The following is a 14646-nucleotide window of genomic DNA, read 5'->3' as shown; positions in this document are numbered from 1 at the left end:
CACTGTTGCTTAATCACTGGACTGGGGACTTAGGAGATCTGGGTTCTTGTTCCAGATCTACTACTTGGGCACGTCACTCAGACATCGGAGCCTTAGTTCCACGTCCGTGAAATCGGGCTGATGCTAGCACAAGGGGCACTGTAAGGATAAATACGTTGCTTTGTGAGGTGTTCTTGTAGTCATGTAACTACTTCAGCGGGATCTGCCCTCCCCAAGCTGGAGGGCAGGGAGCACTTTAAAAGCCAGCTCCCAGCGATGTGGCTTGGGGTCTGTTTGTAGTTCTTGCTGAAGGAGGACACTTTTTTTTCCTCGAAGAAGCAGGGCTTGAAACCTCTTTTCCTGGCGCGATGGGCAAAGACTCCCTCTAGAGCTTACAGACAGCTGGGGCTCTGATCCCCTCGGCTCTGCATGTTTGGAGGCATTCGGGGAGTGCTGGGTGGAAGGGAATGGTCCATATGAAGACCTGCAAAGCTGTTAATTTCCCCTGCCTGCTCCGCTTGCCACAGGGGAGGAGAACCAGCCTGGATGGCTGTGTCCTGACGAAGACAAGAAAAGCAAAGCTCCCTTCTGGTGTCCCATCCTGGCGTGCCGCATACCTGCCTTCTCCTCCAATGCCCTCGACCTGCAGGTAAGAACCCAGCGTCACCCTTTCTCTTCTCTCCCCCAGGCTGTTTGGATGCCGAGGAGAGCAGATGTGGGGTGGGCTGTTAGACTGCCCTATGTTAATGCATTGCCCCAGCTCTGTCTTTCCGGTTCCTCTCTTTGCTGCTTGTAAGGGACACACGGACAGGTGCCCCGGTCAGGGCTGCTAAGTGCGAGACTTGGGGTTTTCATGTCACTCTGGCAGATGCTAACAGGAGAAGCTGAAGGCGGGTTTCTTGGTCTTGGAGGATTGAACGCCCCTACTGTGGGACTGGTCCCCAGTGGTAGAATTGGGGCGAGTCCTTTGTGTGGCTTTGTGGCTAGACGCTAGCAAAAGGGAGGATGGCGGCTCAGGGAAGTAGGAGGAGTCCATGGAACTGGACTGCGGGCCAGTGGAAATTCTAGGTGCTGGGTCAATGCTGGCTCACTTGTCACAGGTATTGTGGTCAGCTTCCTCAGAAGTGCCTAGGAACCCCAGCCATGGGCCAGGGCCCCTGCTGTGCTAGGGCTGTATGAACACAGAACCAAAAGCCAGTTGCTGCCCCAGTGAGCTGGTAGTCTAAGTAAACGGTACAACCTTGGTATGGTGTGATACAAGCCTGGCGACCTCCCAAATTGAGAGCGTGTGGATAGCAGCAGTCCCACTGTGAGTGAAGACTTGGTGGTACGGTGCCAGACTGGCCGTCGGAGATCCTGGCTTTGTCACTAACTCACTGAATGACTTAGGGCAAGAGACTTAATCTCTCTGTGCTCTGTTCCTAGCGTGAGGACACCAGCACTTCATTTCTGCTCCGTCTGTCTGGTCTTTTTCCACTGTAATTTCCTCAGGACAGGGATAGACTGTCCATAGACACCACCTGGCGCAATGGGCCCCTCATCTCAGTTGGGGCCTCTCAGCACAACCAAGATGACAGGCGGCCAAGTTTGCCTATCCATGGGGATACCATCGCAAGATGCTACAAATGACCCATGTTAAGTGGGTGGATGCAGCGTTTTGGGAAACAAGCCAGTGAAAACCACTTGAAAGCTCCCAGTAGTTCTTGCACACAGAAACCAATGCAGTGCCGGGCTTGAACCACCACTGCAGCTCTTGCCTGGTGACCTGCTTTCTTCCAGGGCTGTCCTGGGAGCTCCAAGGTGTAATCTAGCGGTTGGCCTTTCCTTGTAGCATGCTGCTTTCCTGCCGACAAAACCTGCTTGGTCTTGGCTGCCTTGACGCACTTTTACAACACCCCGTCGCTGCTTCTGTCCTGACAGCTGTGTGGGGTGGGAGGGCTTGAGGGTTCGCTGCAAAACTCTGCTGATCTGCTCAAACAGCCACTCAAAACACCCATGTAGGGTCCTCATCTACCTGCCTTGCTCCTGGAGTTGAACTGCTGCAGGGCTGCTAGGAGGTGGGATGTGCTTGTGGGGTGGGGGAGGTGCTGATCTGCAGGGCTGCCAGCAGGACCCTTTTTTCCATGGGTGCTCCAGCCCTGGAGCACCTGCGGAGTCGGTCCCTTGAAGCCTCAGATATAGGGCGTGAATCAGACAAGGTCCTGGGGAGACGGGGAGGGGTGGATTCTCCTCTACATCATCCAAGAGGGAACAAAACATATTGTGCCCCAAGCCCTTTGCAGGTTCAATGCAGCGACACAGGTACGTGCTATGGGGAGGGCATGGGAGGCTGGTGGCTTAGGGGGATGGCAGCCAATTAATCCTCCCAGTAGCTGCCTGATGTAGGTGAGTCACATGCTCATGGGGAAACTGAGGCACAGCATCTCCGTGGCAATGCCAAGAATAGAGCCCAGGAGTTCTGCCTGGACAGTGCTGTCTCTTGGTGCATCATGGCTAACAGGTGCTAGCTAAGCGTGGTTATTCAGGCATCCACCTGTCTCCTCTCGCTTCTGTTTCAAGAGGCGCGGCCTGTACTGGCCCCCCAGCCTCTCTCCTCCCACCCCAGCTTCCCTGTTGCCATTCATGACAGAAGTCACCCAATCAGCGCCCCGTCGGTGGGATGAATTAGGGCTCCCCAGCGCTGGGCATTTTCATCCAATTACTGACTGTAACAGATGTGATGTTGTCGAGTCACCGGCTCCCTTCCCCCTCCTGCAGCCGGCTCCAGCGGGAGCCCTCGTCAGCAGAGGAACACATTCCTTCTGGAGCCCTCGCTGCCGTGTCGGCTAATTAGACCAAATGGTGGGCTGTCTCTCTCCGGGGGGAGCAGGGCTGTGTGTGTTGCTGGCGTGATGCTTTCTTATCAGCCCTGCCATAGATTCTGCTCTGTGCAGTTGTGGGTTTTATATTTTTTTTAAATGCTAACAAGGGCACCAGCTGGAAGAGGACAACGCTCCTTCTTCTGTCTTTAATCTACAAAGTTCCTTTGCCGTGGTAACATCCTTCCCTCCTGTCCCCGTGGAGTCTGTGTTGCTTTCGTGGTGTCCTCTGACTTCAAACGCTCACCCGAATCTCACTGGGGTCCCAGGAGCTGGGGACCTTCCAATCTCTTTCTACGGAGCCTTAAACATTCCAGATCCCTCACCAAATTCAGGCTAAGCCCCCCGGTTCTCCCCCTCCCCCTTGCTCTACCAGCTGCGAATCATTGCTCAGATCTGCTCCAGCTCCTTCGCGAAGTGGCTTATAGTCGATGCCAATGGGGAAGTGGCCTTCTGGGAGAAAATCCAGGTTGGGCTTTGCCTGGCACTGTGTGTGCTGGTGCCAGCTCCGTGGATGTGTTTGGAATGGGGAGGATGTATCTGGGGGGTGGGGGTGGCTCTCTGTAACCACTCGCTCCCCTGTGGGGCTATGGGAGGAGATGGAGTGAATCCCAGCTGGCAATGCCCAAATCCTTGCTGGGCTTCTCCGCAGTGGAAGGCGCCAAAGGGACATGTTGTTGTTTGAGGATGGAGAGAATATTGAAGCAAAGGGCAAAGCGCGTGACCCAGCGTTGGTTGCACTGCAGCAAACTTCCTGCAGGGGTCCCTGTGCTGGACTGGTGCCGATCCCAGCAAATCTGTGGCCCGGGTTCTGCGTGCCTGGGTACCTATCAAATCCCTGCGCTGAGGGATTCGTAAGGGTGGCGATCATTGGCAAAGGCCTTGACTTCTCCATCCTTCCCCACCTGTTTTATTCCCTCCCATCCCCCACTCTCCTGGCCTCTGCGCACGAGCTCCTGGCATCCCCGTCCGCCACCTGATCCAGGAAGCTCCGTACAGCTCCCTCCCTGCTCTGTCTACCAGAGCGACTTCTCCAGCCCGTTCCTAGCAGATGGGCTGCGTCCCGGTGCCTTTGCATGAATGAATAACATCAGTCAATTAAAACAAGGCTAGAAGAGCCCCCATGAAAGGCTAACTGGGGCTCTCATTAAAGGGCTAAATGCCATCAGCAAAGGCTGTGGTCATGGGCGATGGGGTGTCCAGAGGGAAGTGCCCTCGTCTGTGTGCCCTGGAAGAGCAGCAGGGTTGCCGACCTCCAGGATTGAAGGATGGTCATGTGATGAAACCTCCAGGAATACATCCAACCAAAACTGGCAACTCTAAAGAGCAGTTCCTGGCCTGGAGCTCTGAGCAGGAGTTTGCTGGTTGTGCCAAGTGGCTGGCTTTGCCAAGAGCATCCATCCGTCTCCGATTTGCTGGCCGGAGCGATCTGTGGTGGGCCTCCTGCCCCCTTGACCTGTCCAGCTGCAGGTTGTCCGTGTCTAGCTCTTAGCTTTGTAGGCCCTTTGTAGAAGCCCTGGCCTAGCGACGGGAGCTGTGTCATGGGGGCTGCCCAAATTTGTCCGTGGAAACAGCAAGCGGGAGGACGGGGAGGTACAGTTAGATGTCTAGGGATGGGCCTGCTATGGGGCAAATCTTGCCTCCACTCTGGGAATCGTCCCATGTGCTTCACCGGTGAAGGGGGGGATTTCATCCCTGCCGATTACGTCCTCCCTCGAGGGTTTACTGTGTTCTGGGCTTATAGGAGCCATGCTGGGCTCCCGTGGAGAGGCACCCAGTCAGCAACTCCCTCAACCGCATCCCTCACCAGCCATCACCACCAGAGCTTTGGGCTGGGCTGCTCCTTGCAGGCCCTGTGGTGCTGCCATATCCTGCCCTTACTGGGCTATATATTGTCAGGGGGGCATCCTACGCACCAGTCCCTGTCTGCAGATGCCTCCAGGCACTCGGGGAATTGATCCCTGCAGGTGATGGATGCTTTGACTTCGCCCAAACCGCAGCATGTTTAGGGTCAGGCTTGTCTAAATGCTTCCCTGAGTGTGCCCTCTGTGTGTCTCCTCTGCTGCGTTTTGCTGCCAAAACCAAGGGTTTGCTGCACTCAGAGCTGTAGTGTTAGCATAGCTATGGGAGAGCGAGCTGGTGCTTTTGTCCTGACTTGTAGATCATCAGTTCTGGCTCTCTCTCTCTCTCTCTCTCTCTCTCTGTGAGGTTGAGGGAGAAAATATGCATCTCTGCCTGCCTGCCTGCATATCGATCCCAGGCTCCCTGGGGGGCAGAAAAAGCAGGAAAAGTCCCAGGTTTGTCTTAGTCAGTGGAGCCAGTTTGCTCTGATGATGGCGGAGGGAATCCAAGATTTAAAAGAGAATTAGGGCCTATAGCTCCCCACTCGCTCCAAGAACGATTGTGGGTTTTGCAAAGGCAAAATTAGTCTAGTGGTCCGAGCAGGGAACTGGGAGCCAAACAAAACGTGTCTGGTTTGTGCCGCAAGAATTCATCCGAAACTCTGCCTCTGAGGCTGAGAGACCTTGGGAGAAACGCAGGTATCGATCTGTGGTTTGGAAGAGCTCCAGAGCGCAGCTGTAACTGTAGGAGGCTCACTCGGTTCCATCATGAAACCTTCAGAAAGGATGCCTGGCTCCATTGCTGGCTTGGCCACGAGCTTGCAGCATGACCTTGAGCAGATCGCTTTGGGCGAGACTTGGAAAAAAAGCCCAAGTGATTGATCCTGACCTGTGATCCCGAGTCACTTAGGTACTACTGGACAAACCTACCCTGGGCCTGTCTGTGATTCTGTTGCCCCATCTGTTAATAAGAGCTACTTACCTGCACTCCTTTCCAAAAGGTGGTGATCTGAACGCGCGGTGGCATCTGATTCCAAACGGAAGCGGGGTGGCTAAGATCCGAGGCAGGTTTTGAGATCTTGTATGAGGGCTGTGTGCCGGACAGTGGCTGTTCTCCCTTCCACCGTGCCACTACAGCTTCCGTTCAGTTGAGATCTCTGTAAATATCCCATGCGTCCGTCGAGAAGCTGGCTATGGAAAACCAGACTTCAAAACAGTGTCTCTAAAAATGGCGTTTCCAAATCCCCCATGGCCAGAGCAGGAGGAGAAGAATCAAGCGTTTGATGTCTCTGTGGGCCAGTGAAATATCCAGGCTTGTGTTCAAACCATAGATGGCTCTGCCAGGGGGTTGGGGGAGTGGGTTTGCTGGCAGATCACGGGGCAGAGGGCCATCTTCTCTACCTTGATGGCTTGTAATTGTGCAGCCGCACTGCTGTGGTTTGGGAGCATGTGATCGGATTCCACGTCTCAGCGCATTGAGGTGCAGATGCACGGTGGAGGGGGTCAGGGTGGGGAGAGCATTTTGGCTCTTGCATTTACCTTCATGCTCATATGATGCTTCCCAGCAAAGCACTGTCCAGGTCTCGATTGATGGCGTTGTGTCCCCGTCTCTCTTCCAGCTCGGAGCCGTGGTGCACAATCCTGTCCAGTCCTCACTGCTGGGCTTCTCTGCCGTGAGCACCTCCCTCCCGCAGGGGTATCTGTGGGTGAGTACGGGCTGAGCTGGCCTGCGTGGGGACGGCTCCTGAGAGTCGAAGGCTAGAGCTTCCAGCTAATCCCAGTCGAGGCTCGCCCTCGATGGTCTGACTCACCTCAGGTCTGAGGTGCTCAGATACCCCGGTCATGGGCAGGAGTGTGAAGAGGAGAGATGCTTTGTAAGGGATTCAACCAAGTTGGTTTTCCTGGTCAATCCAGGCCAGCATGCTACTGGCACTGTTGGCGAGTGTCAGATGGGAAGGGGATTGGCAGCAAGGGGGTGGGCAGTGAAATGCCACAGCCTCGGTTATGCCTGGGCCTCGGGTTTTGGTTCCTTTCATGGAAATGAGCTGTTCAAGCATGGCCATGTGTAAACTACCCAAAGTAATTGCAGTAATTAACCCCCTGGGTGCTGCCTAGTGTGTCTGCGGCATGGGGTACAGGCCCCCCTGCTCCACCCACCGATGCTCCTTTAAGGAGATCCTGTGCACCTCCTAGAGCTTGCAGACCAGGAGGGGGTTGCTCTGATCAGCCTGACTCCCACAGCCCCTGGCCAGAGAGCCTGACCCAGAGTCCTGCACGGGAGGAGCTGCCATGGGCATGGTCCAAGCAGCTTGTCATCCCAGTCTCCACCCTATGGCAAAGCCGGGGGAGAAAATAGGCCACTCTGTTGTTTGCAGAAGGTGTGGGGGGTGGGGGAATATTCCAACCTGCAGGGGCAGAGGTTCAAAGCCCCTCTGGGTGGCTTCCTGCATCCCCACAGGTTGGAGGAGGCCAGGAATGAGCAGGGGGCCAGGTGGAGATCTTCTCGCTCAACCGTTCGGTGCCCCGCACGGTGAAGTCCTTCCCGGTGGCCTCCCAGGTGCTCTGCATGGAATACATTCCCGAGAAGGGCAAGGAGGAGCAAGACCAGCTCAAAGGAGAGGATTCGAGATCGGCAGCTGACCAGCCCTCTGCCCCGCATCCCACTATCTGTCTGGGGCTGCAGGATGGCAGGTGAGGTTTGGGCCAGGGGCTTGTCCTTGCAGCCTCCTCCGTGGAGGCAGGTGTCCCCCCAGCACAGACATAGCAACCGCCCCATAGCCATGCTGCATATCGAGTGCCACCAGCTTGCTAACACTAGCACTACGCTCTAGCAGTTCCGTCGGCTGTCCAGCCGGCTGGCCCTTCTGTTGTTCTCCGTCTGTGGCTTTCCTCCTCCTCTGCACCCCAGTAGAATTGAGGGCAAATTCTTCCTGCCTTCTCCAGCCTGGACAGCGGAAGGCAGAGGCCAGGCCCCAGACAGGATCTGCAAATCAGATCAGATAGATCCCCACCTCCCCATCTATCCCCCATAACCCTTCCTGCACCTCGTGGTCTTGTCTCCACTTGACGCCAGAGGGATTCAGACTCCTCTGCCTATGCAGGTAAAAATAGTCTCCTTTAGGAACTGGCTGAGTTTTGAGTGTTTGCAGCAGCAGGATGTCTCCCATCAGCCAGGAGCCTGCAAGGACCAAGCTCTGGGCATCCATGATTTTCCCAGGCTTAGTTTTGTCTCACTGTGAAAATCCTGGCGTTATGTGTGTTGATTTGCCCACTGCTGTCACTTAACTCCATTACTACGGGCAGCTGCCAACCGGTAGCCCTAATCTGGTCGCACTCCTTGTCCCTAAGGTGGAGCCCTGAGTTTGGCATTGCAGACATGCACGTCATCAGTCCAAGAGTTCCACGTTCGAACAGAGCCGTGGGAGCCATAGCTTCCTCCCTGGCTGGGATATCTCCCTCCCGTGGGCTCCATCTCGGAGTGAATGCACGTTCTGGCTTAAATCGTATGCATGACGGAGCTGGGCCGTACCTTCCTCAGTCCAAGAGCAAATGGGGGGGGAACAGAAACATTAGAGATCAGCCTGGGGTGGCAAGTTCAGAACCTGCTTCGTGCAGGTGGATCGGATGGATCTGTTCCTGCTAACCATTCTGCACGGGGGACTCCCGGCACAGTCGGTGGCTGGCAGGACTGGACTTCGGACAGGTGCTCACCAGTGTTACTCTGGGCTTTCCCACTCCTTCTCCCTCTCTCAGCATCCTGGTGTACGGCAGTGTCGACATGGGGACTCAGTGCTTGCTGACCTGCCAAAGCCCTGGGCGGCAGCCTGTCCTCTGCCTGAAGCATAGCCCCGAGTACCTGTTTGCTGGACTGCAGAATGGCATGCTAGCTGCCTACGGCAGAAACAACGGTGAGTGTGGGAGCGGTGCACGGGGAGGCGGGCGCTTTGCTCTTGACGTGCCTTCCCCAGGGATCTGAAATGGGGCTGAGGAGACAGGAATCCAGCTGCGGGGCCAGTCTCTTTGTCTCACCTTTGCCTTGGCTCCAGTGGGGCTGCTAGTTAACCCTTTGCTGCTGTTGCATTGGAGCATTGCCCACGAATCCGTGCCTGGAGCACAGGTGTAACGTGCCCAGTGTTGCTGGAGGGGTGGAATTGGATCTTCCTACCAGCTGCCATGCTCAGACTCTGGCCAGTGGCCTGCAGAGTAACACAGCGTGTTCAGAAGGAAAGGATGAGTCAGGGGCATAGATCAGCCCCTAGGGTGTGGGAACCCTGCATTCAGTTCCTTGCTGTGCCACTGACTTCCTCTGTGACCTTGGCCAAGTAACTTAACTTTTCTCTGTGCATCATTTCCCCCATCTCTAAAACAGGAACAACAGCGTTGCCCTGCCTCCCAGGGGGGTTGTCAGGATAAATGTCTCAGATTGTGAGGCACTTGGTTCCTGCGGTACTGAAGGCCATAGACGTACCAAAGAGAGGTGATGTGATATTAAAGGGTCCCCTATACAGCAATAGTTAGCGGGATATCCAGGGCGCTGATTGGATTTACTGGCCTGCAGTTTTCAGTCAGTTATTGGCTATTCAGACACAGTAATTGTGGCCTGCCTGCATGGTCCAGTTGGGACTGGATTGCCCTAAATCTGTCAGGGGGTCATCACAAGCAGGACAATACTTCACTGACTCAGTGGAGGCACAGGCTTGTCCAAAGCGTCCCTGGACCCCATAGGGAAAGTTGGTCCAAGTTTATTGCCAAGTGGTTTTTAAAACTTTCTTTCCTGCTATTGCAAATATATAAATGTATAGAGAGATGCTAATTGGCTGTTCAGAATGCAATTGCTGGAATTCAGGATTTGTAACAGCTGCAGAAATAAACTCCTATTTGAGAATTATAGACTAATTTCCTATTGACGGGCTGTCACTTCTCTCTGGCAGAGAAGAGGCTGGTTGTCTCCAAATGGCTTTTAAACTTCCTTGCTCTAACTTCTAGTTGGCCAACGGACGTTTTTTTGGAGCCATTCAATCCAACAAGCCTTTCTTGGCCTGCCAAGCTAGACAAGGGTTTGCCAAAGTGACACATCTGTCAGGGTCACTTATTTTTCCCTTTTCCAGGAATGTCCATTTACCCCGAATAAATCGAGTCCAACCAGGGACTGAGACTGATTTATATGGCTGCCGAGGGCCAGGGCAAAGCCATAAATGCCATTCGGGTTCTCAAAATAGGCCTAAAGTGGCTCATATGTGCTGACCATTATCTTGGTCTCCATCAGGGCTTGAACCGGGGACCTTCAGAGCCCAAAGCGTGCACCGCTGCACCTTGAGCTAAAAGACTAAGCCCGTGTGCTGGTATCAGCAACAGACTCATAGCCTCAGTGGATCAGGCGTAGGGGAAGATGCCTGAATGGTGGGTTATGCAGAGTTTTGGGCTAGGGATGATTTCCCCTCTGGGTTGGCTGTTGGATGCCAGGTGTTGTACGTAATGGCATGGGGTGGTGAACGCTCGCTCCTGCGGCCCCAAGGTCTCTGCTTTGCTCCCTCTCCTGGTGCTGCATTAAGCAGCTGGCATGGCTGTGTCATCGCAGCCCGTTCAGGGCTATACACCGGGGGAAAGGGGGTGCGCTGAACGCTGATGCCACTTGGCAGTGTGTTGGGTTTTTTAAATGAGTTTTTGATAAGGTATTTGTAGGTTTTAATTTAAGGGGGAGAGGCGAAAGGAAGCCATCTCCCAGGCAGGTGGGAGTGTGTGGGATTGTAAATAGTGCACATATCTGCAGGGTTCATGGAGCTCTCGCTCCGTTGGATAAATACAGTAGGGAACCTGGCTCCCTGCACCGCACAGAGCGGGAACAGCTCTCACCTCCAGCTCTGCATATCACTCCTCTCCTCTGATCTGAGACATCTCCACCTCCTCCCAGCCTCTCCCCTGCTGCTGGGCTTTGCTTTTTTGGGGGATCTGGCTTCCTGGGACTCGTCCACTTTAATGACCTGCCACTCTGTGCCCCCTTCACTTCTGTTTCTAGTGCAAGGGGTTACCCTTAATAGCTGAGGGAGGGTGGCGTGGGTGGAGGGACAGGAGTGACTTTCTTGGCTGGTTTCTGCTCAGGCGTGTGGTGAAAGGGGCAGCAGACTGGTATGGCACCCAGAGGGAGTGCGTGGCATTGGTTTGCAAGGGTTCCAGTGAAGATCTCTGGAGTTCTGGTGCACAGCTGTTCAGCCTGGCTTTGGAAGGCAGCTTGGGCCTGTCTACTTGTGTTTTGGGCATCAGTTCAGCTGCACCTGTTGGCGCTGGGGTTCTGAGGAGGGGGCCTGGGTTCCTTTCTCTCCGAGGTGCAGGATCTTTAGAGGCTGCAGGCTGGCTGTTTTCTGGAATGCACCTGGAGTTCTCAGGGCTGGTGGTTGGCAAAATCCTCTTTGACTTTATAAAGCGAGCAGATTCCCTCTGGAAGCCTTTCAGGGATAGCAAACAAGAGCCCCCGCAGTGTCGTTCATTACTGATTCATCTCTCTGACTCCCACTGCTCTTTAATGTTCTGCTGAAGCCATGGGAAATCTTGGCAGGACAAATCTGTGTCCGTGAAAAGCGCCGTGATGGCGGGCCAAGGTCAGTTGGCCCTACCCAGGGTCTGTCACCGGGTCTCCCGTGTCCCATTGTCCCGGCCCAACTATATAAACTGCAGCGATGTGGGTGGTTCCCATCCTGTTAAGCCAGCGGTGAGGCCCAGTCCTGTGAGGTCCTCGACTAGTCCAGCAGCCAGAGATGAAGGTGCTTGATGCGTCAACGGGAGGTGTTTAGCCCCCTGGCTGGCAGCTGGATTCAGACATTGCCCTCAGCCGTTGTACGGCCAACAGCTGGTGTGGAGCTGCTCCGCATCACTTCACATGGGCCCCACTTCCAGAGGCAAACCCAGCCTTGTCTCGTTGCTGGAAGGGGCTTGACTAGATGAAGATCCCGGGCTCCAGTCTCCAGGAGCCCCCCAGGCATCTGCCTAGGCCATGGCCGCTAGCAGGGTGCTCTGGTCACTGGAGTGCAGAGAGCCTGGATGTCCTGGTGCCATGGCTGTGGTGCGTGGACGGCAGTCACAAGCACACCTTGGTTCGCCCCACATGGAAGGGGATTTCTCCTTGGCACAAGGGGAGGAATCCCGAGGGTCCTGATTGCAAGGCGTGGTATGGCTGGAAAGTGGGTGGTTGTGATAGCTGGGGAGATGCGCCATCTTCACCATGAGGGTGCAGTCTCCGCTCTGCTCCGTCTTAGCCAAAGAAAGGCCATAAGAAGAGAGAGCGAGGCATTCGCAAAGCCCTGCTGCGGCTCTTACGGTTAATCTGAGCCTCAATTATTCATGCCCTGCTTTTCTCTGGGATGCCATTAAAGTCGGGTCCACTCAATTGCCCCTGCCTCTCAGCAGAGGTGAGCCAGGTGTCAGGCAGATGAGGCCAGGGAGACTTCATTCCTGCTGGAATTTCCATGGCTAAAGTCAGCTCCTGACTTCTGGAATTACTGATCTTCCCTCCCACTCCCAGCGTAGGGACCGAGGCACCGAGAGACGGTTGGGCAGTAGGAATGAAGCAGAGTTGCGTCCATGTGCTTATGAAGCTTCCTATTCCCCCTGTAGGTGCAGGCCCACTTGGAGGAGAACAGTTACTGCCGCTGCTAGGGGACGGAACTACTCCTGTAGGTCAGGTGTAGAAGTCTGTGGTTTGGGGCTGAATGCCAGATGTTCTCCCACCACCGCCAGCACATAGCGCGGGTCACTGCATACGCCTGGGGATGGCTGGGCCTCCACTCTGGTGGGTGCCTCCAAAGGTGCTGGCCCCGAGGAACTCTGACCTTGCCGTGGATTCGTTACAAGGCTTTCCATGAGGCAATGACAACTGTGTGTTTCGCCTTATGCCAGTGTTCAGGCTGCATCTGGAGCCTCTGAAGATTAGAGAGTTGGGGTGGGTCCTACGTCTGGCTTTCATGTGTGATCAAGGAGACCTAGTGTGACTCTGGCTGGCAGCGCTGGAGGGAAGGGGCTGGATCTCGATTGCTGTAGGACTGGCAGGGGGCTGAGAAGCCCGGAGGCATGGGGGAGGATGCTCTGAGCTCCCCTCTCCTGCTCCTGGGAGACCCATATTTGCCAGGTTAGGAAATACCCCTGTGTGACCACTAGAGGACAGGAAAGAGCCTGAATGAACCTGCTACTCTGTGCAGAGACATTCGTAACGTACCTGGGTCCCTCTGCCCCTCCACGAACTGAACAAAGCTGCGGTATCCCCCGAAAGGGGCCCGGCTCACATAGGAGCAGCGCCCCAGTCCGTGGGCAGAGCCGTGCTTGGGCTCTGGCTTGGGTGGGCGTTTGAGAGGAAAGCAGGAAATGTGTAGAACAGCAGAGGGTCGGACTCCACCAGCTCCCGGGATGGATTAAAGCAGGGGGGTGTGGAGAAAGCAACGTGTGTGGGAACGTGGCTGCACTAACCTTGTAGTTATAGAGAAGGAGGCTAGTTCTTGATCTGCAGTATGATCCCAGATGGTGGGTCTCTGCTGATCCCTGTCCTCTGGCTTTAACATGGAGCTAGGCAGTCCAGCCTTCCCAAGGCTTCGGGACCTGACCACTGGCCAAAGGCAGGCGTGCAATCCAGAACACCGACAGAGTCCTCAATCCCTTGTCTGCTCAAAGGAGCTCTGCTAAGGGCCTGGGCTCAGAAGAGCAACCCCTGGGCGTTGCCAAAGGGCTCTGGTTATCTCTCAGCCCTTGGATTTCGGAAGTCTCATGCAGTGGCGCTGGGAGTGGGCTCCCAATGGTGGAGTGCAGCATGGTGGGAATGTCCCTTTTCCAGTTGAGCTAAAGGGGCTTGGCCTTTGCCAGTGCTGTCGGGGGCATGGGGTCCTAGTGAGACAAGTAAGGCTGCCTGGAAAGCCAGAGAAATCAGGGATGAGGGAGGTAAGAGCTAGTCTGGGTTGAGTGTCCGCAGAATGGCTCTCCCCTCGGCCCAGGCACCCCAATGCTTTCGTTGATAGCAGCTGGTGAGCGTTAGGGGATCCTTTCCTCTCCCAGCTGGTGCGTTCCCTTCAGCGTCTCCTCTGTGGGCCGTATGGGAACCATGAGTGTCAAGTTTGTGACAATAAGTCACTGCGCTGTTACTCGACACGTGCTGCGGTCGTTTTCTTTTTTTTGCTGCTTCAGGAAATTGCTAAGTTTCTTTCTGTTCCATTTTTCCCCCATTCCTTCTCCTTGACCAGAAGAGCAGAAATTAGCAAAGCATCGGTTTACTCTCCCTTCCTCTTGCTTGGTGGGAGGCCAGCATCTCAAGCTTTTCCGCCCTAAAAAATTATTTGTAGTTTCTTCCAGGGCTGCTCCTCAGAGCCCAGGGATCTTTGGGCCAGATCTCCAGTTGGTACAAATTGGTATAGCTCCCCTGAAGTCAGTAGAGGTGTGCCAGTTCTGGGTCTCCCAAACCCAGGAAATGGACAAGGTGGCTGACCAGGCTGCTTCCAGTCCTGATCTTCTGTTCTTCTGCAGAGATTTTTGGTGTGAAGCACCTGATGAGGACTGGGTAAATAATTCAAGAAGAAATGTTTCCATAAATTCTCTTGCAGATTCTTTAGGCTGAAAGTAACTGGTCTGTTGCTCCTTCAAATGAAATCACACATTTTCTGGAACAGCCGACGTTAAGTGAATATAGCAGAAGGGCTCGGAGAGCTCCAAAAAAACATCTGAGATTTGAAAAACAGACCTTACGGGGAGAGACTTAAATAGAGTAAGATCGTTATCTTATCAAAGAGAGGGCTAAGGGTTGACTTGATTACAAACTACAGGTACCAGGGAAAAGAGATCTGCTGTTAGGAAGCTCTTTCATGTAGCAGATGAAAGCATGACAAGATCCAATAGTTTGCAGTTTAAAAAAAAAAAAATCATTTGGGGAATAAGATGCTAATTTTTAAGTGAGGGCAATTAGCCACTGAAACAGCTTAGCAAGTGGTGGTGGTGAA

General features: G+C 54.5%; 1 protein-coding gene across 1 annotated transcript in view; it reads left to right on the top strand.

The window, feature by feature from the left end:
• Positions 1 to 14646, top strand: part of ARHGEF10L (Rho guanine nucleotide exchange factor 10 like) — a 182730-nt gene that overhangs the window by 129563 nt on the left and 38521 nt on the right. The window contains 4 exon segments of the mRNA XM_075060365.1: positions 507 to 628; positions 6298 to 6384; positions 7137 to 7369; positions 8432 to 8586. Of these exon segments, the coding sequence (XP_074916466.1) occupies positions 507 to 628; positions 6298 to 6384; positions 7137 to 7369; positions 8432 to 8586 (597 nt within the window).

Source organism: Chelonoidis abingdonii, chromosome 23 (assembly GCF_003597395.2).
Source record: "Chelonoidis abingdonii isolate Lonesome George chromosome 23, CheloAbing_2.0, whole genome shotgun sequence".
NCBI classification, from domain to species: Eukaryota; Metazoa; Chordata; order Testudines; family Testudinidae; genus Chelonoidis; species Chelonoidis abingdonii.
Note: the sequence above shows the minus strand (reverse complement) of the source record. Positions and strands in the feature narration are given on the sequence as shown.